At 40.8% G+C, this 26,964-nt stretch overlaps 2 protein-coding genes and 1 long non-coding RNA gene across 3 annotated transcripts; all 3 read left to right on the plus strand.

Moving 5' to 3' along the window:
* The first annotated feature begins 1,158 nt into the window (after positions 1 to 1,158).
* Positions 1,159 to 12,309, plus strand: LOC143118764 (polyunsaturated fatty acid lipoxygenase ALOX15B-like). The gene is made up of 14 exons (XM_076279861.1): positions 1,159 to 1,311; positions 2,412 to 2,613; positions 3,088 to 3,169; positions 3,631 to 3,753; positions 3,941 to 4,044; positions 4,138 to 4,307; positions 4,728 to 4,871; positions 5,795 to 6,001; positions 6,266 to 6,352; positions 6,656 to 6,825; positions 7,020 to 7,141; positions 7,483 to 7,583; positions 11,200 to 11,370; positions 11,761 to 12,309. The coding sequence occupies exons 1-14, from the start codon at positions 1,159 to 1,161 to the stop codon at positions 11,938 to 11,940; spliced, it is 2,016 nt and encodes a 671-aa protein (XP_076135976.1). The 3' UTR covers positions 11,941 to 12,309.
* Positions 12,310 to 17,996: 5,687 nt separating this feature from the next.
* On the plus strand, positions 17,997 to 24,643 carry LOC143118773 (polyunsaturated fatty acid lipoxygenase ALOX15B-like). The gene is made up of 8 exons (XM_076279873.1): positions 17,997 to 18,104; positions 19,171 to 19,324; positions 19,608 to 19,730; positions 21,535 to 21,657; positions 22,054 to 22,239; positions 22,715 to 22,854; positions 24,092 to 24,295; positions 24,414 to 24,643. Exons 1-8 carry the CDS (start codon positions 17,997 to 17,999, stop codon positions 24,564 to 24,566), a joined length of 1,191 nt encoding a protein of 396 aa, XP_076135988.1. The 3' UTR covers positions 24,567 to 24,643.
* A 1,434-nt stretch (positions 24,644 to 26,077) lies between these two features.
* Positions 26,078 to 26,819, plus strand: LOC143127631 (uncharacterized). Its single transcript, XR_012987662.1, has 3 exons — positions 26,078 to 26,121; positions 26,274 to 26,325; positions 26,757 to 26,819. It is a non-coding gene; the product is annotated as an uncharacterized LOC143127631 (long non-coding RNA).
* The last annotated feature ends 145 nt before the right edge of the window (positions 26,820 to 26,964 follow it).

Here is a 26,964-nt window from a genome sequence, read left to right on the forward strand (position 1 = left end):
TGTGGGAGACTCCCAAAACTTCGGGAGACTTGGGATGTCTAGACAGCACTTTGTCGCCAGCACAGAATGTACAATGTACCTTAATGTTGTCATGTTTAACTGACACAAACTCAAAGTAATGACTGATGAAATGTGCATCTCTCTCTCTCCCTCCATTGTTGTTTACGTTTGTGTCGCTGCACGTGAATTGTCCTCATGCTGAAAACGTGAGCATAGCCTCTACATGACATTAATACCCAAGACAAGAAGAAAGCAAATAATATATATTTTTATTAAGGAACATGACAAAAATAGTAACGCACAGTAACTTAGATAAGTAACTTTAATCTGATTACTGGTTTGTAAATAGTAGCGCGTTAGATTAGGCCTACTCGTTACTGAAAAAAGTGGTAAAAATAGACTAACGCGTTACTAAGTAACGCGTTACTGGCATCACTGCTTATCAAACACCGTGGTATGATGCATGTGAATGATGAGTACCGGCACCATTTTTCCCACTTCAAGCACTGGTTTCACCTTGTAGTGGCGCTCGACCGACCTTAATACAGCCCTCTGGAGCGCGTAGCTGAAAAAATGCTTAGTCCAGTGCTTAAGCCAGTGGCAGAATGCGCGCAAGAGTTGTAGGCTATAGGCCTAGAGGCCTAAGAATCACCTAGATTGGGTATGCACCTCCCAAAACGTGTAACTCCCTCTATCGCGCAAAAAATGATGGGAGAATTTCTGCAGTTTGAAAAGCGCTTAGTTACACGTTTTTTTTTTTTTTTTACTTACACAGCTTACGCACATGGGAGAATTCCTCCCATTGTGCACACACAGCACAATACCGTCAGGATATCCATGGTGGGAAATCCTCCCATCCCATTGCAAATGTATTTTGTGAATGTGAGAAAATATTTGTTTTGGCAACCACAGATTACTCTTTCTTTACTGCTCAATTTAGCAACAAAGATCATCATGCATTTTACAACAGCAACATTGTGAAAGAATAGAGACTCTCACACCAACACACACACAAACACAAATACTGACTCTCTCTCTCTCTCTCTCTCTCTCTCTAATTCTCTTTGGACTTTAATGTGGGGTTCTGTTTGGTGTTTCCATCACATCTGTATTTTCTCTAAGTAGGCTAATCTGTGTCCACTCCTTTGCAGAATAGCCATGGCGAGCTACACAGTGACGACACACACAGGAACCCGCCTCTTGTCTGGCACCACAAGCTACGTTTACATCCAGCTGCGTGGTGCTGATGCTGAGAGCCAGGAGGAGAATCTACACAAGCGCTTTTTCTCTCATGACTTTTGCAATGGATCGGTAAGTGCATTTAAAGCAACAGAAAAACAGAAAATCCAGAGGGATGATTTTAAAGATGTCCCCATAGTGTCACACTGTAGCTATCTGGATGCTAGCTGTTAGCCGCAACAACTAACTGGGTAGCACAGATTGTGTTTGTTCATTTTGAGAGAATGAAATAATTTAATTTTCTGAAATTAATTTTTTTAAATTGTGAATTTCAAGCAATATCAACCAATGTGAAGTTATTATGACCGCCGCGCAGCGAAGCGGAGGTCATATAGGTTTAGTTAGAATTTTTTTTTTTTTTCTTTTTTTTCTTTTTCGCATGCCCAAATTTCCGTCAATGATTCCCGGGACACTGAAAGACCGTCGTACACGAAACTTGGTGGGCATGTAACCCCACATGGATAGCATGGAACCATCGTTTTTCGTTTTGATCTATGATCTTTGATCTATAAGATCTTTGATCTTTGATCAATCATGTTTTGGTACTTGTTGTCTAGCACAGTGTTTCTCAAACTTTTTCAGACCAAGGACCACTTAACCAGTAAAAAAAAACTCATGGACCACCTAGCTGATAGACACAATAGGCCTACTCACTGAACCACCTTGCTAATTGTCTTTGCACCTTGCTTATTGTTTTAGAGGATTCATATGATTTAAATTGGCATAGCTTACATAGGCAGTGTTGCAGAACTGTTTGGAAGTTGGTTCAATATTGCAAACAACTCATCTATATTGTTTTTTACCACGTCTGCTCGCGGACCACTTGGGATAGCTTGCGGACCACCAGTGGTCCCCGGACCACACTTTGAGAAACACTGGTCTAGCAGATATCATTGAGAATTGAGTGTGGATAATGCAATTTAGTGAGACAGTTAGAACCATATAGGCCTTTCAGCGTGATTTATTTTTGTGGAAAAAATGTGCTGGACTGGGCGGCGGTCATATTTTGTACCGCTCTGCGGTACATCTAGTTTTGATTAGATTAATTCTGCCTAATCAAAAAATCCATGGTTTATTGTTTATCTGTATCTGTGTATGTGTTTTTGCAAGCAAACTCATAAATCAAACTTAATATATTTACTTCAAAACTCCATCTCCATATGTTTATACAGGAGCGGACATTTACGTTGGAGTGTGAAGCGTCCCTAGGCGAACTCATCTATTTAAAGCTCCGCACCCAGGCATTTTTGGGCCTTGACAACCAATGGTTTTGTGATAAGATCACTGTGAAGACGCCTGAGGGGGATGCCATTTTGTTTCCTTGTTACCGCTGGCTTGGCAGCGGTGAGACTGTTGTGTTAAGACCTGCCAAAGGTAGGCACTCCTGTTTCAGGGCATGGCCTCAATTCACATATTACTGGTGCACCTGAAAGTTCAGTGGTGAAATCTTGGAAATGTTCTGTGTAAACACATTTTATATACTTTATTTGATTCCACTTTACTAGTCAAGTTACATTAGGAATCAAATCTTCTGAATAATCCAGTAGATTAAAGCAGTTCTATCTATCTATCATGAGTTTACAGATTCAGGGGTACACACACACACACACACACACACACAGACACACATTTTGTGTGTTACACACGTTGGTGTATTGTTTGGAAGAAAACAGACTTCTGTATAAAAACAAAAAGAAGGGGGGAAAAGCACAATAGTGAGTCCTTACTCTTTCTGGCTCTAGTCTATGTCATTCACACACATGTAACACCTTCATTCATTCAAAATTTGGACAAAGCAGTCCGTCAGTTAATATTGACATGTATACTGAGATTACATTTCTATTTCAGCTTCGCTTGTGTTCCAGGACACCAACCCAGTTGCCCAAAAGACAAGGACGAGTCAGCTAGAAGGACGACAGAAGTTAATTAGGTATGTGGGCAACACACCAAAACTAACTGTGTGTGACATTAAGTGTCTGTGTGGTGTTAAGTGTCTGTGTGGTGTTAAGTTAAAGGAACCGTATGTAAGAAATGTATTTCAATTAATCATAAAATGGCCCTGATATGACATTAGACATTAAGAAATCATGTTCATTTCAAATACTTATATCACTGACAACAGTAGTCCGGCCAGGATATTGTCATTTAAAAAGTTGCAGCCCTCAACTGATGTTGTGTTTTGGCCTGATGCGCCACCCTCCACCTATCTACTAATCACACTAAGTCAATAGTGTTTCGGCATCCGGGTTAGCAACCTCGAGTCAGGGGGGGTGGGGAGGGGATACACCGTTCTAGAGTAATTTGAAAGTGATTGCAGTACCAGTTTTGGCCACAATCTTACAGGTTCCTTTAAAGCACCCTTTGCATTTCTCCTGTATATTCCTTTTACAGGTGGAGTGTGTATGCTGAGAACCTGCCCCGGATTATCAATTACGAATCTGCCATGCTTCTGCCAGAGGAACTCCAATTCTCTTTCTCGAAGGAGACAGAGTTCTCCTACACGGCAAGAACACAGTAAGTGTCTAAGTGTTGTGTTTTGTTAACCCATCTTTTTCTTACATTCTGATTGTGGATGGGTGTGCTGCCTCCTTCTACATTAGTAATAATATATATTTTATATTACCTCAAAGACGCTCACAATTATAATTATAGATCATTATTGTGTGTGTGTGTGTGTGTGTGTGTGTGTGTGTGTGTGTAGGTTAATTTATCTGAAGCTCAATGGATTAGCTGACAACAGAGAATCCTGGGAAAGCATCGACCAGCTGCACATGATCCATAGTGACATCACAAACAAAACCATTGGTAATCATCGTACTTGGATGTGCATAATTGCATAATGAGAACATAGCACTGGCTGTATCTGTTGCAAATGTTCTTACATGGAATGCTTTGCAGAATACGTTGAGGACCACTGGGACAAGGACGAGTTCTTTGGCTACCAGTTCCTGAATGGCCTAAACCCCATGCTGATCCAGCGCTGCTCAAAGGTGCCCGAGAACTTCCTCGTCACAGAGGAGATGGTCAAAGGCCTTCTAGGAGAAACCACCTTGAAGGCAGAGATAGCGGTAGGCAACGCATTGGTCAACAGTCTAGCTTGGGGAAAAAATCAGTAGATTTGAGCACAGTATATAGCATTATGCAAATAAACTGAAAATATCTAATTACATTTAATTTGCTAAAAGGCTTTTTGATAAGACATATTTCTCTTTTTTTAAGCATAAAAGCATAAGCATAAAAAGCATGAATCCAATAATCCAATGATTAATCCAAGTTGCTGGAAAGGTAGCATGGCCAACAAAGGCCCCTTTGACTGGACTGATTGAAGTGTAGCTTCAATCATGAATGTTTGTAGAAAAAAGAGACCAACATAAATATGTTGTTTTTTCATCTGTGTGAAGCTAGTTCATGTTATGTCTGATGCTAAACTCTTTTTCTATATTTACTGACTATGTATTGTTTGCCCTCCACTACACTAAACCACTCAGAAAGGGAACATCTTCCTGTGTGACTACAAGATGTTGGATGGGCTTGTGGGAAATGTAGTTGCTGGCAGGCAGCAGTATCACACCGCTCCCCTGGTCCTGCTCTACTGCAACCCTCAGGGTCTGATGCTGCCCCTCGCCATACAGGTAAACACATTACACTTTTGAAATGTAGCAAAATAAAAAGAAAATGTAGGTGGACACTGAATTAAATTGTTATTCATTTTAATTCATGTTACAGTCAAAGCCTAGCTGAGCTCAATTGTTTAGGAGAAATTGACCTCAAGTATGTTTAGGAGAAATAGTCAAGACCAAAAAAACATCTAATCTTTTAGAGTTTAAAACAGTTTGTTTGCACTGTGTATGAACTAGGGCTGTCAATCGATTAAAAATTGTAATCAAATTAATTACATACTCTGTGATTAATTAATCTAAATTAATCACATATATCATTTTTGCTGTGAAAGTATTTTAAATATTTAAATTCAAATGAATCATTGAATAATCAGCATTAGTGACATTAAAGTTCAAAAACTCTTTTATTATTATTTTCACTGTTCAAATAATGTTCATAATAATCTATGATATGACCTAATATCATAGAAGACGTTTTTTTTCACATACAAGGCATTTCAGGCCACACCTGAGGACACAATGAAAATAAATTAACACTCCCCTCAATGTCAACACTATTTCTTTGCATTGATGTGCGACTTTAGAGTTAACAAACTCTGGTGATATGCAAATTCCTTGCTGCAGACATTGCAGAGGACTTTTTTTTAATCAACACTTTATTTTTATCAACACCATCAGACCGTTTTTTAAAAGCAAATGTTCCAATCTATGATCTAGGCAGCACATTTTCTTCTCTCTCCTTCATTTTACAGGGTAATGGTTACTGACTAGAATGGCTTGGGGTCAAAGGTCATACGGAATCGATTAATCTGCGCTATTTTTTTTAATCAGTTATTTTTTCTCAAATTAATTAATCAAAATTAATCAGTTATTTTGACAGCTCTAGTATAAACGTCACACTGTTCTAGTTTCATGGATTTGTCATTTCTCCACAGTTAGGGCAAATGGCTGGACCCCATCAAACCCCCATCTTCCTGCCCACTGACCCCAAGCATGACTGGCTGCTGGCTAAGATCTTTGTGCGGGCAGCAGAGTTCAGCATGCAAGAGCTTGACTCTCACCTGCTGAGAACTCACTTTCTGTCTGAGGTGTTTGCCATGGCAACATTGCGGAACCTCCCATCCCCGCACCCTCTTTTCAAGGTATTGAATCTGCAGGTGTAATCTCACATGCATTAGCTGGTGTGAGGCCTATTACCAAAAGAAGAACAAAAAATATCCAAGAATGATTAGAAAAATAGAGCATCACATGGGCTGATCATTTGAATTTGGAAATGCTGTTAGTACTCTCTGAATCTATCTATCTAATTAGTTCCAAGTATATTATTATTTTAATTTGCCTTTAGGAACTGTCTGTATACCACATGCTGAACTTTCTCTTTACTGTTTTTACTGTTTTCCTTGTAGCTCCTCATTCCCCACACCCGCTACACACTCCACATCAACATCCTGGCAAGAAGTCGCTTGATTTCCGACGATGGCGCCATTACCTTGGTACTCATACAGCTTTACATAATGAAACCGTAAAAAACAGATGTTGATATGATCCCTGCTGTCGGGTGGAAACCTTGTATGTCCAAATTCATTCATTTTCAGAAAAAAAACTTTAAAAAATATTTCAACAATGCATCGAAAAAACAAAACAAAAAACACAAGGACAGCAGCAATAGAGATAAACTATACAAGTATATTTGTATACAAGGATCATTTTAGTTTCATCTAATATTTGATCATGATGTTAGGTAAACTGCAGTATTTTTTACTTTATCCTTATGAATTCATTATGTATAATCCTAGAATGCCGGCATTGGCGGAAAGTCATTGCCTGAGTTGCTGAAGCGTGGAACCTCCTCCCTGACCTACAGCTCCCTCTGTCTGCCTGAGAACATCTCTGAGAGAGGCCTGGAGGACGTCCCCAACTACTACTACAGAGATGATGGCACACAACTGTGGAACATCATCAACAAGTATGCTTACCGTTTGAGTCAGAGTAGGGTTGCCAATTGTACCCCCCCCCCCCCCCTTTATTTGTGTGTGTGTGTGTGCGCGCGTGTTTAAAAAAGAGTCAAACTATTTAAATATGATTTCACTGTTCACTTTCACAATGACTTCATGTATACAGACAACTATATAAGACACTGAATCATGTGGTCATTTGCAGGTATGTAACAGGAGTCTTGCAACATTACTACACATCTGATGAGCATGTGCAGAAGGACACAGAACTGCAGAGCTGGATCAGAGAGATCTTCACCAATGGATTCCTGGAAAGGAGCAGCACAGGTGTGTGCAGTAATACTGTCTTTTAGGAATAAAAAAAAATTACCAATAAAAAAGACCAAACTCTAAAATATATTTTCAAATATATTTTAGTAAATGTCACCCAACACTTTCATGGGAAAATCTGGGGAATTTCATGGTATTTCATGAGGAATTTAGAATGTCAGAACACACACGGATCAATGGTCGCTAAAATTCCTTGTGCTGTCATGACTGCATGGTGTTCAGTTCATTTTGTCGTCATCTGATGTTTCACAGATGTGAATGCACTTTTATGCTGATGGAGTTGTTTTGTGTTTTGTGCAGATTTTTTATTTACATGTCGATGTCTTATTCCTCCACAGGCGTACCTGAGTCTTTTCAGACAGTGAGCGATCTCATCAAGTTTGTTACCATGGTGATTTTCACTGCATCCGCTCAACATGCTGCTGTCAACAATGGACAGGTAAACTTTTAAAAAAGGGTCTGTGTATCTATTTGGTTCAGATTCTAAAATGATCGCCCCTTTTAAAGTGAACTGAGATTTAGTAGACACTTTTATCCAAAAGCGCCATGGGCTCTCATCAGTGTGTTCAGAATCAAACCCAGGCCGACCCTTTTCAGTTTAACACTAGCAGTTGGATGCCCAGAATCAAACCCAGGCCGACCCTTTTCAGTTAAACACTAGCAGTTGGATGCCTAGTTAATCTATTGCATTCAGAAAGCCCCCATTGACTTGAAATAGAGCAGACCATTGCCTTGTTGTCTTTTATTGTCAGGGCCAGTAGGCCAGGATAGCAGATTGGACCCAAACGCAGATTCAGTGGAACCAAAGTGGTATTAAACTAGATTTTAACGTGTCTTTTTTCACACATAAACTTTACAGAAAACTTAACGAGAATACAAACTCTTAGACTGACAATAGACAAGAACATGGCACGAACCTGACAAGAGACGAAATAATCCAGCAAAGCACACAAGACTTAACAAGACTAACAAGGCACAGGTGGAAAGCAATGAAGGCAATAATTAGGGATGCATGCAGGCATTTTCAAGAGTGTGCAGATTAGCTTTGGCATGTTAGCATACGCCATTTTCAAGTATGGCGCCGCATGGAACATTTGGAACCAGCTCCGTGCACAAAAGTCTGTGTTGAGCACTTGCTCTCATGCCCGTACATGTTGGTGGGTGGGTACCTATCCGGCGGCTACAGCAGAGACTTTCTAATGAGGAGACACAGCACTCAAAAAATCCTCCATAGAAATGCATGGGGTTAGTTTGTAACGCAGTTGTCTACACATATCACACCCTTTCTGCGGCAAAACGTCGTCATGTGAATACATTGAGCCACTCACGTGCTGTGTTATGAATACATTGAGCCAATAATGTGGTGTGTTGTGAAGACATCGTGCCAATCATATGTTGTGATCATGCCGCTGAGCGAGATTAGTGTCGTGAAGCCTTGCGCAAGTGCATTTCTGCCGAAATAGATGCCCAATAAGTGCCCAAAAAGTGTTGCAATATGGCCGCCGAGAGGAGGGACTTGCCTAAAAGTACTTTGGCTACAGCCAAACGGGCGACTCCACTCGGACTCCAAGCGTTCCCAAGTAGGCCTGTCGCGATATTCAATAAATCAATTAATCGCATGATAATTAAAATTAGCTCGATAATTTTTCTGGCCGCGATAAATGCCATTTGCATGCTTGTTTGTGTTCCTCGTCTCTCTCTCTCCCTCTCTCTCTCGGGTCCTTAGAGTAACGATGAGTGAACCCTCATGTCAGTCACTTATCAGTCGCATGGTGTGTGGGGAGGCGGGACTACTGGCGTAGCCTACCACAGAGTGCAGCTAAAGAGCCGCATGAGAAGTATCCGGTAGGCACTAGGCAGAGAGAAAGCTAGTTGCGAGTTCGAGACAAAAAAGATGGAATTGGTTTCTAAGCCTAACGCGACAGCTGCAGTGTGGGAGCATTTCGGATTTAAACCGAATGCCCGTGGTGAACCACTGAACGTGTGCGAGTCGGTGTGTCGCATTTGTTGGAAAACAGTCGCAATTAAAAGCGGCAACACAACAAACATGCATATGCATCTAAAACACAATCATCCACTGCAGTTTTCCCAGTTGGGGAAAAAAAAACACAACAAGTGGGCCGTCTTCCTCTTCCCGAGGAAAATTCTCAGAACGACAATATTATCGCTTATCGCAATAATTTCTGAGACAATTTATCGTCCAGTAAAATTTGTTATCGTGACAGGCCTATTCCCAAGCAACTTTTTCTTCTTCTTGTTAGGTGGCAAGCAAGGTATGTGCATTATTGCCACCCTGTGAACTGGAGGACGATTCTTTTTTCACAGAACATCCAATAAAAATCAACGTTGGTCCATGCGTCATTTCCAGCTTTGGAACTTGCCGCATCGTCAGAGCCGACTGGCGCTGGATCCTAGCCCCATTGTTCAATATGGTGTTGACTATGTAATGGCTGGATTTACTAGCCTAGCCTCCGCCATTCATTTGTATGGAGGGCGGGACTTAATCCTTAAATACCTCCACATTGTATAATAACTATTCATCCATGTCTCCAGAACTATCAAACATTATCTCATTATCAGGGTCAATAAGTAGGAATAGTCTATGTACATTTTTAGGCTTTTGTATAAGCTCATATTCTCTGCAATTTGCGTGTCTGTTTATGCTAGCCTAAGAGGTGCTGCGCCGTATCATCAGTAATTGATATCTCTTAAAAGTGATGCGTGAGTGAGCAGGACATCTCAACCATAGATATTAGAAAGCTAGATAGCGCATTGGGCTCGAGTTCTATTAGGTGGCATACGTAAACGCGGCCGCCATATTGCGGGGGGCAACACGTTTACTGTCTATGGGCAACACTTGCCAGCAATCAGAGACACCTGTTTGATTTCCTGTTAGAGTTAGAGAAGGAGGGAAGGAAGGGAGGATAGACAAAAAGACAGATGAGAACCTCATAGAAGCCTACAGGACACAGGAAGTGACAAGGAGCAGGAGACATGACAAAATCCAAAGACATCAATACAGGGCAGGAACATAATACAGTACACATGATACACAAGAAACATGAACGTGGATCTAGAGATCCAGGGCAGGATTGTGACATTTATGAATCAACATTATGCGAAGATGCTCTACACATAAGCTCAGAGGTCACAATGGAAATTCTGAAACGGATTGTTCCGGTCCTTGATTATGATTGGCTGAATCGCGTTTGATGCCGTTGTAAAATCCAGCACCAACATACACCATGACCGAATTTTGTTCTATTCTTTCACACAAACTCGCGTCACAGACCTACGTCACCGTCCATTTGAAGGTGCAAACAATTTTTGGTTATTTAGCCATCAGTTAACTTTAGGAGTGATTAACGTCAAATAATGTAGACTAACTCAACATTTGACATATTTAGTGTTCTAAAGACGTCAAATAGCCCGTTATCGTTACCAAATTGATAGCCAAGGAGCCAAAAGTGAACACGCATGTATGGCTATAAAAACTGTGCCTTCATTTTCATTAGATAGATAGATAGATACTTTTTTGATCCCCAAGGGGAAATTCAAGAACAGCTTTATTAGAATATAATATATTAATTAGAACAGCTAAGGGGGGTTTTAGGCACTCTGCTTGCGTGTCGTGACTAACAACGCTACTACAGTAACCTTTTCTAAAGTCAGTGTAACCTACGGCCTCTAGGGGCTTACTGCTGAAATGGAAAACCTCCCTTTATGCTTCCTGACCACTCTCCAAACCAAGCAATGTTATTTTATGAATCAACATTATGCAAAGATGATCAACACCTTTGTCCATAACACATGAGCTCAGAGACCCCAATGGGCAAAGGAAAACCTCCCTACCATAAACACAGGCCATACACACTGTCCATGTTATAACTTAGGATAGTGGTGCACTGGACTTCCTTGTTTTAAATATCTGACCCAAATGTGACATGTACGCCTCATTTGGACTTTGGCGGACAGGTAATTTAACAACGTCCACATTCCATTTTTCTTTTTTTAACTCGTGTCTAAACACTCTTGTGTCCAATTGCCCCATGCAGTTTGACTTTGGCGGCTGGATGCCCAACTACCCCACTGCCCTCAGAAAGCCCCCTCCCAAGGAGAAAGGCCAGACCACAATGGACACCATTCTGGAGACTTTACCTGATATAGGTACGACAGTGAATGCCATGGCTGTCCTGAGCCTGCTGAGCAAAACATTTTCAGATCAGGTGAGTTTCTGTTCATAATCAAACTGCATGTTTTCACTGAAACTGCAAATTCAATTTAACAAAAGTGAAAAAAATCCATCTTTTTAAAATTCTGAATATCTTTCTTGTGTGTTCCATTTTATTATACTGCTTGACGGTGGTTTCCATTGTCTTATTGTTACATGATAACAAAAACAAACTATGTTAATTATGTTCCGAGAAAATCTTTATTCATGTCAGACATTTTGCAAACTGTTGCCTTAGTGCCATATAGTGTTGCTGCTGGGACTGATATAATATTAACTATTGCCTACATTTTTATGTCTGTTGCTTTTTATGTCATACATGTCATTATCAACTTTTTTATTAGTAACTTTTTTTTTGTTTTACACCACACTCTAAACATTCCAGCACATATTGGGAAGTTTCCCAGAAGATCTGTTTGATGAAGAAGTCCCTTGCAAGATCATTGCAGATTTTCAGAAGGATCTGAGAGAGCTCTCTGATCTTATTGAGGAGCGGAACAAGAAGCTGGAGTTTCCGTACACCTATCTGAGCCCCCGAAATGTGGAAAATAGTGTTGCCATTTAAAAAGATGTATTTTTTATAACTGTAATAGCCTTATCAATACATAGTAAGTGAATACCAAATCATAAGTACATATAAATGAAGACCAAAGTAAATATAACTGAAAGTGAGGTCATGGATAAAGCCGTTCAATGCCTTTCAAAATGAAAAGCTTGTATGCATAATATGCCTTATCATATAATGTGGTTACACATGAATATTGTGAAGAATTTTGGGAAGATGTCCTAGAGTGACTATGATTTGTCTTTGTGCTGCTTGTGTTGATACAAGTCACTGCGTAAGGATTGTGTAAAGTGATGCAAGTGGTGTGTGTGTAATGTACACCGTTGAAGTTGGTCAAGTAAAGGTGTGTGTGTGTGTGCTAACCTGAGAGTGGACATTCTTTATTAGACTCCACACACTCTCACTGCTGTAAGTCAAGAGGGCAGTTTATTGCACAACTTCCTATGTGGTTTACACAAAGCCAAATTTCCCAATGAACACACCATGATAAGCTGCATGTCCAGTGCTCTTCTCAGACGGCATCTCTTCCGCTTGGTCTGCGTGTACTCCACAACAGCACACATTCTTTTTGAACGAGAGAAAGATACCCAGATCCGTAAAGCCATGGATGACACATTCTCAAAACTAGGAATACCGCGGGTATTACGGTCTGATAATGCTACACATTTTAAAAATAAAATAGTAGAAGAAGTGTGTCAACAGCATGGCATAAGGAATATATATAGTGTCCCTTATAGACCTCAATCCAATGGAATAGCTGAGAGAGCTGTGGGTTTATGTAAAAGATTCATTGCGTCAAATACAAATAATCGTGTATGGGATGAGAACATGATAGATATGCATGTTTTCCTGAATGATACTATAGGTAAAATTCCTCACGCCCAACAGTTGTTAGGAAGGAGTTTACGACCTGCATTAGATACTTCATTATTGGATGAGCAACCCGATAATTCCGGTCTTAACTCGTTGCAGGTTGGTGACACTGTTTGGGTCCATAATCGTGAAAACCAACCCGTCAAAGCGAAGCCGGTTGTCCCTAAGACCTTGACGAAGGATACCGTGGTCGAGATTTTGGGTAATAATACGGCGAGACTACAGCGAAAGGGAGTAGTACACACAACTCAAATAACCCCAGCAAAATGAGTGATAAGTGGTGGAGTGTTGTTGCTATTAAAGGCTATTGTCGCATTCATAGAGGGACACAAGATTGTATCTTGTCTACCTCATATGAAGCCCTGGATCGAGCTAAAATGCATTGCCTGCAAACTTATGGTAGTCTCCTTAGGCATCAGAAATGGCAAGCAGGGAACTGCGTAAGTTGTCATAGTTTCGTATGTAATGTAACCTGGTCTGGGATTGGGGCTGATAAACCGAGGAGTGTGCCAGGGAATGTTACATATTTTGGGGATATACGTGAAGCAGGGCCTTGTCAAGCCTAAGATGCAATATTTTGTAAACTTTGTAGGAAAACACGGGCATCTCCTTGATAATAATAGAGAAGAGTACGCAAACCGAGAGTGGAGATTTAATCTGTGAGTGTCAATGGGATTGTGTGAGTCTTAATACGTGTGTTAATTGCGCTGATAAGAATAGCCAGGGGCTTATAACAAATGTAACAAGTTGTGATGGATATCTAATACGAAAGGCGTATTGGGTTAAACCTTCTGTGCAGTATCCAGCGCATACGGGGGATCTAAGACCCGATTTATCAATGTGTAGTCAATATATAGAGCAAATTCAGGGGCATTTTCCAGGCATACGTGTGAGCCAGAAGGCACAGTTACCATGGCCTGGTGAGCAGCAGCAACCGGCATTATTGCGAGTAAAAGTTAAAGATGAAACTGTAGCCCAAGCCATATTCGGGACAAAACAGATTATGGAGGGAAATCTAATAGGGAGAGATGTTGTAGAAAGAGAACTGGACTGGTTGCCTACGAATTGGCAGGGAATTGCCGTAGGAATGTTAAACGCAAAACAGATACCATGGCATTTAATTGGAGATGTACCGAAGGAGGCTGGAGATAGAGATAACAATAACCGACACAGATATTACCTAACAGAATTATCCATGTGGGGCGATGACCGCTTGCGACAATATCAAAAGACCGCTATATTAATTTGTGCACCCGAAACTATAAGACGAAATGTTGCTGGTGTAACAAGAGTTGTGACCCCGAATCTCTGGGATGGACTGTTGCCAGCCCATCTCCCAAATGTCGGTAAACATGAAGGTCCGGCTGGTGGAAATGGACAACCATTATTATGTACATTGCATGCAGTATACATGGAAGATCAGGGCTTAGCATCAGTATACTTTACTGTAAGTGAGGGTCTTAAACAAGCAGAGATGCAAGAAGTGAAAAGTAATGAGCGAGCAGCCGTCCGAAGAAAGCGTTGGACCCCGCTGGGTAGATTACGGCAGATCATTAGAAAAACATCCACCCAATAAAGATATCAGGACAACTAAAGGAAATCATCTCAAATTACCATACAAATAGAATAAATACAATGTATACGCGTTAGTTTAAATTAAACAAGTCAACTCTGTTAAAATAGAGCGGGAAAGGAATAGCATACGAGTTCACACTTCGTTTAAACCAACCTAACCCACTAAATGACCCCCGGGGACGTTTTACGATGTGCAAAAGAATAGCAATTAAGGGTGACAGTTGTTTCTGGAAAAACTCAGAGGCTGGAAGGGAACAACAAATAGACCAACAGCTTGTTAGCGCAGAATTGGGACATATGGTTGTCGCGCTTGACCGATCTTGATTGAATGCTGATAGGGACAATAAAAGTGTGAAAGAATGCCATTATACATGTCAAGACGAGAGTTGAAGAAAACCTGGTTGCCAAAAATGGTTATTTTCTCACGGATGAGTTGCAGTAGTAGGTGGGAACTAAATTCGAGGTTGAACAGAAGGGGGGAAGTTACTTAGGATGCCAATAACTAGTACTATATTGTAACAAACTGAAATAAAGACAATGATACTTAGTTGTAATACACTAATCTTGGAAAATTATAAATCTTCATTATCCTTTTATTGGTCCTTACAGAAATCCTGATCGTATGAAATAAATCCTTCAACAACATCCATCATGAAATTGAAGCGCGGGGCCGAAGGAACTTTGAGTATAATTTTGTTCATATCAATCCTAATATTATTATACTTTATAGGAATAACTTTAATGAAAGAAAAGTATATCCTTGTAAGTGTCATCGCTGTGAATTTACACACCAGAATGGCTCATTTGCCATCTTATTGGGCTAGTCAAAGTGTATTCGCTGATTGTAATGAGACTCAGCTGGAAAGGGAATCATTTGGTCAAAATATATCCTCCCAACTTACCTCTGTTCTATGGCAATATAGATCAGAATCCAACTTACATGAGATACCATGTGCGACTTATGAACGTATGATAATGGAGTTATATGGATGCACGGGGTAGCCTGGCGGGCCATCCTATATCATTGAAATGTATAGTCTGGCATCGAATCATTCACCTCGCTTAATCCAAGGGGCGGGCAGAGAATTGTCTTTCAAACTGTCTAGGCATGCAATAGGCCAGCGCTACGACCATATCCGTATCCGGTAGGCAAAACGGCAAATACATCCTTCTTCGAAAGGAATGACTTAAGTGCATTGTGTTGCTCAACTTTCAAAGAAAAGCACAAGTCCAACTCCTCCAAAGTTGACGCCAACGCCGATTCAAACAACCGCTCTTCGTTCGCCATAGCCACCTTCCTTGTTGTTCACCATCACAGGACTGTCGTTATCCTGTTAAGCCCGCCTTAAGACTCTCTAACGAAATAGAGCGCTGTGATTGGAGAACATCCACGGTGTTAAGCCAATAGAAATCCCTATGGTTTGCTACTAGACGTACAGGCTGAGCAAATTAATTTGCCGCCGCTAGGGTGCGTCTAGATTTCTAGGCTATGCACGGGGCGGAACCGGACATAATTGCATTATGATAGGGACACGAAACAAATATGGTTAGAAGGCCGCGTATGGCATAAAAAAGAGAATGTCACATGCTTACTTGTACTCTATGTCTTAGAGACCCGACTGATTAAACAATGGAACTGTAGCTTTGAACTAGGGCGAAATAATAACACATACGTTTATCCTGGCGGAAAGGTTACTTGGATGGCAAAAGCTAATATGAGAGAAGAGGGTATTCCTATGCTGGTGGAAAATTTGTATATTGAACGTTGGGATTTGAGTAAAGTAGGAATTCTTATAAATCAACGGGAAATTTTGAGAAATACAACTCCGGGGAAGAACTTAGAGGTGAAGCGACAGGTGTAGGAATGTGGATAAGTGTGTGCAGCGTATCGAGGAGAAGGTGCGACTAAACACTAAGTGATTTTTTGGATGGGGATTTCAAGTAAGCAACGCTAGATATCCCTTGCATTATTCATTTCCTAGTAAAGGTGACTGTAAAACAAAGAACGTGGAGTTTGACCAAGAATTAAATAAAACATTGAATTGGTTATCTGTCGAGATAGTACAAATTATGTACTGGTCTGATGAGAAGCAGGCTAGTGAATTAATAGATGTTTGCGTATGGTCGAGTCCTTTACCTTCCCCTCAACAATTTGAACAGAACCAACGTATAGCTCAAGATTTTCGTAAAATAGAAAGTTGTGTGATAAAACTGATATATGACAAATTGCATGGACAAACTGTGCTCACTCAAACCGATCGAGGAATGGGCGAGTGGGTTACAGATCTTTGCGCAGAAGAATCCGGGGAGGGAGCCACAATTACAATAACTGCAAAATACGCTCGAGTATATAACTGTACACCATTGATGGACATGAAGAGTGCGAAATTGTATGCGCAACATGTGCCTGTTAATGGTAGAATTGGTGAAATAAAATGGAACAGGGATATCATATATGGATTCTCGAAACAGCAAACTCATGATTATATTATTCCTTGTTTAAAAAAGGAAGATTCATACTGGGCTAAATATCTCTATGTCGCCACATATTATCAACCTAGTCTGCGAAGTTTAGAATTGTATAATAAGGATCCTACGTATGACGGATTAACTCATTTCTTCGCAGGAACCCGAACTTCATTGCATGTCTCCGTAGGAGGGGGCCAAAATCCTAAGTCTTGGACTTATAAACATTTTATGATACAACCGATGTATGTTCTAGTGCGGAATGATACGCAAATGTGGGTGGCTATAGCAGCGGGGAATTATACATTTCAGCAAGCTAAACCAACCTGGGAGTATCTTTATAGAATTTGGTATAAGGTTCAATCCAGGTGGATTCTAAACACACCACCAGGAGGTCCTGGAGTACGAAATGCTTTGCCCAGCATGTGTCATAATCTGTACCGACGGTGTGGGCAAAAAGATTGGTGTCGAGTATTAAAGATTAGGATATGATAATGTGGGAACACTAGATGGTAACACAAGACGATTGCATGGGTCATATATATTTCCTCCAATTATGCCCCATCCAAAGTTAATGAACTTAATACTCAATTGGAAGAAGTTTGTATGGTGTAAAGGCAAGGCCATACATTAGGCTACTATGGATGGTTAAAAAGTCCAACATTTTCTAACATTACTTGTGAACGAGCTGATAAAGATCTAACTTGGGAGAAATATTGGACAGAGGTTGGGGAAGATTTTAAAACTATAGTACAAGCTGTAGCGGAAGGAGCGAAGAACGTATATGACAATTTCACTGGGGCCATTACAAGCATCTGGAAAGGGATAAAATGGTTCTTAGAAGCCTGGTGGATTATAGCATTAGTTTTGGGCATAGCTTTCATGTTAGGGATTTTAATGAAATTAAGAGGTTGTTATTTGGATATGCAACACAGATATAAGTCTCAGAAGTTAAAAATGCTACAAACTCGTCAGGCCAAACAGAATTCAGATACAGTCTGGATAACGAGTAGTCAAGCACATCGATAACTCCACCCGCTTAAAGAAAGGCGGGATGTGGGGTGTCTGTTAGACAGATACATTAAGGCCTAGAAGAAGTTTCCAAACTCACTTCGACTTTTAGTCTACCAAACCACGAAATCATGGCTCAAGATATGTTGACCTATCAGGATATCTCGTCTGCTAGTTCTAACTCCTCACCTACTCCATCTATTGCTTCCTTTTCTGGGGTGGATTCTACCACTACTCACGTAAGTTACATGATATTTACAATCATCTTGGTCAGATACATGCTTGTGCAAAGTATGGATTTGACACCATATGGCATTCTGATAATCATCATTAATATGATGCGTTTAACCATAATTTTAGTACAGCAGTCACAGGACATAGTGGTGACAATTATATTTGCTATACTACCGAATAGAGTTGGATTGTTTAAACCTTATGCACCATTAGGAACCTATAATGAACTTAAACAAATTCAATTGATACTGGCCATCACAGGATGGGTTGTCACCTGCATGGGAATAGTAAGACAAGTGTTGTTAATGGAGAGATATCACCTGGCGGCCAATTACAGTCATGGCATTCAAATTACAGTTGTCCTCTTAACCTATTTAGCTTGTATGACGCCTCTACAGGCCATATGGGACAGACTTACTGATCCTGAGATAAGTAGGATATATAGATTGAATGTCCTGAAGTCTGTGATATATGGAGTAATAATCTTAATTTTGTAAGTATGTCACGCCGTCTGGTTTATACCAGGCTACGCTGCTGCTTTCCTCACGAGTTTGTACCTAACTGAGTTCTGTAAATGTTACCCTAGGACTTCCACATCTGGAAGCAGGGGATCGGGAGACTCCGACCCACTCAACGACTTTATAGGGGACAAATTCTAATGATCAAAGAGTCTGCATGCTCGTTTTGTGACATGGACTATTTGAACAATGCTTTTGAAACCATGGTGCAAGTGTGTGTTGAATGCATGCGTGAAATGTCACTGGATCAGGTGCAATACTTTATTCAAGAGTTGAATTTGCGGGAAGTGAAGCCATTGTGTCAGTTAGTTTATGGAATGTTACCCCTACGAGGACAATTGGCAGGCATTTTGGGGAATATCCCTGGAATCCAAATTATGAAGCGAGACGAGGTGTACATAGAATCAGCAATAAGACATCCTAGGCCTTTAGTCTCTTGTTCACTGTCATGTGATTATTTTGCCTACTCGATACCTTTACAAACATTTGGAAAAGCGATCCATATATCAGAGAAAGGGGCACTGGATAAATGTTTATTTATTCCCTCATGTAGCCAGGATGTGATGGAGACCGATCGGATAGTCCCGACCGAGACTCCGACTTCCCCACTACAGACCCCGGAATATCGGGCGGATTGGGCCGATGTGTTGCTGGAACTAGCCTTGCCTCAGAGCAGGTGTGTAGCAACGTCAGTTGTTCCCGGGCAGGTATAGCATTATTTCTTCTGCTCCAGGCTGACCGTGACCTCGGACGACAGAATAATACCTACCTCCTGTGCGGAACCTGCGTTTCTGCTAGACCCGAGTGCTGGGTACAGGTAGTAGCAATAACACACAGCCCAGAACCCTTGATAATGATTGGAGTATATCCTGACAATATATTTGATTTGATCAGTTCTTCTGTCTTGCATGCATGGAATATCGACAAATTCCAATCCTGTACAGTTATCCAGTGACCCGTGTAGTATTAATGTGTTTTTATGATTATCAGACGCGAGCCCCTTGGGCTTCTTTGCAGTATCATACTGGAGCCCGGATTGGCATCTTGTGGGGTCCAGTATCCTTCGAAGTTCCTTACGCAGTGCCTACTTCTGTGCTACGCCCTGTGCTCCAAGTAGGGGGTGACGTGTTGCCTGAACACCAACCGTATGGACCACAGAGCGGTAGCACAAAATCAATACGTCTTACAAGGCGAAAACGCAGAAAGGCTAGATTCAGCGCTAGCTATCAAGGTAATCTCTCTGATCTAGAAAATATGATTAGACAAATTAGATAGAAACTGACCAGGAATTGAATCGTAATGTTAAACCAATGACCTTGCAACCTACTCTTGAATTAAGTTCACCTGAAAGCGTGGAAGTGAATGAATGTGTTGAAGCAGATGTTGAACAATGTGCAGGATTACTAAACCAGATCACCCTGACCTCAGAAATAGTTGATGATTATTGAATGTGAATAAAAGAATGGAAAATGAACCATAACTGCAAACAATGACCTCATAATAAATAATAAAGTGCGATGAATGAAATGTATCATTACAAGTATTTTAGTAGCCTGACCTTGTAAAGTCTAGGGAATTATGCATGTAAAGAATTGTATGTCTCAAACTGTGAAATGGGTAAAGTGCCTTAAACTGTTTAAATGAATGTATTCAGATTGCATTGTGTGAAGAGTTAATGCCATAAGTGTTTGTAACCTGTAAGAATGTAACCGATCTCTCTTGATGACTGTAAAAGTGTATGTTGCTAAATGTAATGTGTCACATGGTTATAATTGCCATTGAATGTAAACTGTTTGTGTAGGCTAACCTTTGGAAACTATCTGTAAACCTGAATGTAATGTATCATCTCCGAAATGTAACCCGGAGAAGTATGTTAATGCGTGTCATCTTAAATTGTTGGTTAAGATCAGTGACTTCTAGAATGTATTAGCTATCGTGAGAATTTTCCCAGAACCCGGTGAGAATATTCTCAGCTTACGTGAGAATATTCCCAGCCATCGTGGGAACTTCTAGAAGGTTCTAAACTGTCGTGGGAAAATAGGATTGATTGTCTCAGGAATGTGTGGGGGAGGTCAAGTCCACCTAGTATAGGGGCCGAACTAAACGATCGGGGCTGCTTCTTCTTTTTTCTTCTACTGCTACGTGCTTTTTGCTGTTACGCTTGATTGTTAGGATTCGTTGTCCGTACTTCGTTGAGAAGCCAAGTGTTGGAACTTCGTGCCAGGCTGAAGCCGCGGATCGTAACTCCGCACCACCTGTTGCCGGGATCGCACTGCTACTCCGACAGTGAGAGACTGCAGAACGACTATCAGCGGATTTTTCCCTTTTTGAGGACTTACTTTTTTCTTATATACCTTTTTCTCCATTTGTGGATTTACTATTATATTCTCTTCTCCATCTGTGGATTACTATTTTTATTGTACTCTCTTTTGTGGATTTACTCTTTTTATATTTTCTACAACATTGTAACCTGCAAGTGGATATTACGCCGCATTTTGTTAACATCACCAAAGTGTAACAGACATGGATCGTACAGTACACAAAGACTATTTGAGATTATTGAAATTATAGATAGAGCATGTGAACACAAACAACATGAAACAAATAAAGACAGTATTTGACAAGACAATACGCTACAGGGGACAGATTACAATGGGGGTGGAGGAGGGGCGTGTGTGTGTGCATGAATAGCTATGTCCGTGCATGAAGGTGTGTGTGTGTGATGAATGTTTCTGTGTTGAAATGTTAAAATCCACAATAGCTTTCTGTCCGGTTTAAGTCGCTGTGACATATGTCTTAAATCGCATACTTCTGTACTTACAATACCTAATATTAGTGCACATGTACATTCACTTGTGCACTAATATTGGGTATTGTAATTACAGGTTTGTGACATGTCTCTGTTGTGTGTCCACAGATGGCGTGTATACACTGAAGGTTTGCCTCAGACAGTCGACGCTGATTCATTCTGCCAACTTCCTGCAGAGGTCCAGTTGTCATTCACAAAATTTGTTGAGTTTTTCTCCACTGCAGCCCTCGAGTAAGAAACCATCCTAAGTCATACTTTTTCTCACTCGTGTAACCAAGACTCATGTAACCTTTGCCTTGTTCACCCGGCGGCCAGAACGAGGCTACAGGGGACACTTGCCATTACACCTCAGTCCAGCAGATGGCGGTAATGCACTCTGTTTGCAAACTGTCCCCCTATAGTCACAAAATATTTATATTTTACCCTGCCATTCTAAATACTTCTTTGCCATTGTTCAGAGTATGCTCATTGTACCAAATCGTGGACAAGCTTGAGCAAGCTGGAAAAAATGATGTCAGAATCCTTTTCACCCAGCCAAACCTACGGTACTCACCATAACAAGAAGGGCAGCTGAGTTGCTTTTTTTGCACATCAAAAGCACTGTAGTGTGTTTTTTTTCTGACACAGCATGTCTTGCAGAATACGTCCTGAAGCACTGGAAAAAGGATGAATTCTTTGGCTACCAGCTCCTGAATGGTCTAAACCCCATGATGATCCAGCGCTGCTCAAAACTGCCCGAGAACTTCCTCGTCACAGAGGAGATGGTAAAAGACTCTCTGAATGGGAGCAACCTGGAGCATGAGATTGAGGTAGGTTATATACTGTATCAACAAGCAAAATATTAAAGATATTTGCAAGACTGTGAGATGTAGAAGGTTGGAGCAGGAGATGATGGTATGCGTTTCTCAGCAGGTTACAGTCATGACCTCTAAAGGTTTCAGTGCTTTAGCAGTGCATGTAATCATGCACATAGCATCTTTTTCCTTTAAGGTGTTACTAAGAGTTTATACATTCACAGTTCCTAAAAAAAATCTTAAGGGTGTTTAAACATCCCTATAGGACTCTCCAAGGCAAACACATACAATTGTAACCATTACACTGGTCACAAACACTCAATTCTACATTTCAGATATAATTAATCACACACAATATTGTTCACTCCATGATTGTTTTGGTGAATCAATTTACAACATATTCAGAATGAATTAGGATTAACAGAATAGAGTGAGAATTGGTGGATGTATTAATATATTTCCCATTTTAATCGGCCTCACAATCCTATAGAAAGGGAACATCTTCCTGTGTGACTACAAGATGTTGGATGGGCTTGTGGGAAATGTAGTCCATGACAGGCAGCAGTACCACACCGCTCCCTTGGTCCTGCTCTACTGCAACCCTCAGGGTCTGATGCTGCCCATCGCCATACAGGTAAACAGTTTGCATTTATTTTACCTTCCTTATCCATGATATTCATCAACCGACACATTTCCCATGATTCATAACGTACAAATTACTCTATACTCTTCACTATTTACAACTTCCGACTCCATGTATAAAACACTCCTGCCTTAAAAAAATTCCTTTAACTTATTTGAGTTGTTTGTACAACCAGCCATGGAAAAAGTTGAACCTGAACTAATTTTTACTCATTTCCACAGCAGTCACTGTCGACAGCTGTTAATGTTACCGAAAGTTTAAAACAATATTGGTTGTCATGGCGGTGCACATACTGTAGATCACTTACGAATATGGTGCTTGAGCATCTGACGAGAATTGAGCATCTGACTGTCTTTTATACTTTTTTTTCTTTACTGTCTCTCTCCCCACTGGTAAGTATTTGGTGCCATGTATAACAGACCATTTTTGTAGAGAGAATTACCGTACTTTACTTCTAATTGCAATTCATCATGACAATCTTGCAGGATTTCATTCTCATGCATTCCTTTTGTCCACTTGACTGTTCTGCTGTTATTCAAAGTATGATCAGAGACTTTCTAATGAGGAGACACAGCACTCAATAAATCCTCCATAGAAATGCATGGGGTTAGTTTGTAACGCCAATATGGCAATTGTCTACACATATCACACCCCTTCCTTGGCAAAACGTTGACATGTGAATACATTGAGCCAATCATATGGTGTGTTGTGAAGACATCGTGCCAATCATGTGTTGTGATCTTGCCGCTGGAGGAAGATTGGTGTCGGGAAGCCTTGCGCACGCACATTTCTACTGAAATGGATGCCTGATGAGTGCCCAAAAAGCGTTGCAATATGGCCGCCGAGTGGAGCGAATTGCCTAAAAGGACTTTGGTATGATAGGTATACTGTATGTAGGCTAAAACTGGAGTAGCTGCCAATATTTAATTGGACTAAAAATGGCAACAATTCGACCCAACAGTGTCTTCAAGATCGAGAAGACCCTGTTGGGACAAAATGTTGTAGTTTTTTAGTCCAATTAAATATTGAGAGCTCCAGTGTGCGTGGACATTTATCTTCTTTTCATCCTAGCTGTACCTTTGTCCTGCAACTGGTCTAACAACAGGCGGGATTTGCACACAACTATTCTTCTATGCGATTAAGATCTTTTTAGGGTCGCATTCATTCATCAGAATGTTGGTTCCAACTTCATACTTTCACCACTAACATGTATGTCTCCCCTACACAGTTAGGGCAAACCCCTGGACCTGAGAACCCCATCTTCCTGCCCACCGATCCCAATCATGACTGGCTGCTGGCTAAAATCTTTGTGCGGGCCGCAGAGTTCAGCATGCACGAGTCCGACTTCCACCTGCTGAGAACTCACCTGCTATGTGAGGTGTTCACCATGGCAACATTACGGAACATACCCTCCATACACCCGCTCTATAAGGTATAACACCTGGAAAACGGGTGGGGAATCATGGGAAACAATCTAATCATTGAAAGACTATCGGTAATTGTAGAACATATTCATATGTGCATTTATGGATTCCCCCCCCCCTTTGCAGCTCATCTTTCCGCATATCCGGTACACGCTTCACATCAACATCCTGGCCCGGAATCAGCTGATATCTGAAAATGGGGTCCTTAACCAAGGTATGTACATACAGCATTTTTCAACAGGCATTAACGATACCGTCCTTACGTTTAATCCAATATAGGGCAATTCCATGGAAAATTACATTTTTGTAACATCCATAACACCAATAAAATGTGATGGTATGGTATGATGTGATGTGAATTTTCTGTCACGGCCTATGTCGACATTTTTCTAATTTAAACCGACTGGCATTGCCATTGCCATCAGCAAAAACCTAAACCTATTGCAAGCATATAAAACAGTTAACTTAAGCCAAACAATATGAGTCATTATTTGTGTTAAATATCTATGTTGGAAAAAATATATAGCCTGGACGAATTTCTGGGTATCGCTAATTGTCTCAACTGGTTTGTGGCTTAAAGGAAAATTCCGGTTTTTAGCACTTTAAGGCCCTTTTCTGGTTTGTTTTGGATGAACTAGAATGGTGGACACCGAAATTTTGACGATTGGTCCGGTCTCGACTTTTCTGACTCGTTTTGAATCACCTTTGACTTCTCAGGGTGGCTGGCAATGGGCATACTGTAGTAGGCTACTCAAACATGTCCTAAAACAACCCCTAACGTTCGTTTTCAAAACTGTGCAACTCACAGAGTGGTTAGTGGTGTTCGTTGATTATTAAAAGCAAATATATCGGCGCAATGTATGATTTCCAGCCGTCTTATTTGCTATTGTGGAACTATTCACAACCGCTCAATATTGGAATCTGAAGCATAGACTGCGCAGCTATCAACGTGCAATGAGTCTTCCAACAGAAATCAATGGGATTTTACAAAATGCCAAATAAAACACGACAGAAACTGTATTTCGCTACACTACTTGTTTTGGAACATCAACCAACACCACTAACCACTCGGTGAGTCGAACCTACAACGCTGGGATAACAAGTCACCTGCTTTAGCCACTAACATGTATCACTATGCTGGTTTTAAGAGTCTGAAGATTATAATACTAGCCTAACAAAAAGCAAGGAGAATATTATTAACAGCAAGAATGAGCCAAGTAGGGGAGTCAGTCTCTTAATCAAAATTAAGCTAAAGGATAGATAAATCATTGAGTCACGAAATAAACATCCACTTCGGAATTTTTGGTTAGGCGGTTGTGATTTTTGGTTAGGCGCTCAGGACACCAACTGGAACTACCAAGGAACAACACAAGTGCGACTGCCCAGGGGCAGTAGTTCAAATGACCAAACTTTGCATACTTGTTTGCGATTGAGAGTTCGAACTACCTTTTCTAGGAACACCAAATCCAAGAACGATGGAGCGAACTTCCAAGGTTGCGACGCAAGTTAGCAAACAACGCTTTCTAGAAACGAGCCCCTGAATGACCGCGAGGGAACGTTAGCAGCGAACGTTCCCACATCCTTCCGCAAACGTCCGCAGAACGTTCCCTGAATCGAAAATTGTTTGCTGGGTGAACACTATGGACGCGTGTATTAATTTCTTGACCAAGCACAATTCCCGTCTTTCCAAGTTGGTGTAATGGTTCTTATGCCTCCCTATTTCTCCCTAATAGTGCCATCCCGGTGGACCAAAGGAGAACTCGCAGCGATTATCATTGTAGCCTACCCATCTTGGCACTCCTGGTTTGGCAACTGTGGTCGTTACGTGCTGGTTGTGAGTGTCAATCAGAAGCACTTAATCAATTTGTCCATCTCAACAAAAATGAAAGTAACACATCCAAAAGAAGTAGATTATATTCTATCGAGTGATTTTAATATCACCACCTCACACATTATTGCTGTCTTTTTGTGGGCGTCCTCAAACAGGAGGAAGAAGGCGATTGTAAATGAGGACAGCGTGATTAAAGCGGATGTCAAGGTATTTGAAATCATTTAGCATTGAACATAACAAATACGTATTTGATATATCGTATATTACTATCATTCCTTTCATACATAAGCCTGCAAACCAGAGTTACTTATCTGCTCTATGACATGTAATGATGGCTTTTAGAGGTTATTCTAGTTCTTGTTATTTGACTAGCCACTGTAATGCTACTTTTTAAAGGCTTCACAGGATAAGTATGTTTTTTTCCCCTATAATAATACTTTAATAACAAAATTATAAGTGGTTGTCAACTCTTTATAAGGGAATCCTCATTGTAAAGTACTAGGCTACCAATGAATTAAGAATAAATGCGTACAAAGATATCAGAGTAACATATCCAAGGTAGAACCAGCAACAAATCAATCAAGTACAGGCCACACCTCACTTCAGACAATATACTGTATGTGATCTCCCCTCACCAGCAATGCACTAGTAATGTTTACTGCAGCACCGTAGCAACCATCTCTGACCCTGCATGCTTCAAGATGACCTCTGGCCCCCATGTCAGCGTTCAACATGACGAACACTACGCCACCCTTCACTTCACTCCCAGCTGGCAAGAGGTGTCTCTGAGCAGCAGCATAGAGAAGAAGCATCAGTTCAAATAGCCATGGGAGGAGTGGCTCGACA

The sequence above is a fragment of the Alosa pseudoharengus genome, unplaced genomic scaffold (assembly GCF_046254945.1).
Source record: "Alosa pseudoharengus isolate Yale_2024_CS ecotype anadromous, Long Island Sound unplaced genomic scaffold, YU_APseudo_1.1 YU_APseudo_1.1_scf_1, whole genome shotgun sequence".
NCBI lineage: Eukaryota > Metazoa > Chordata > Actinopteri > Clupeiformes > Clupeidae > Alosa > Alosa pseudoharengus.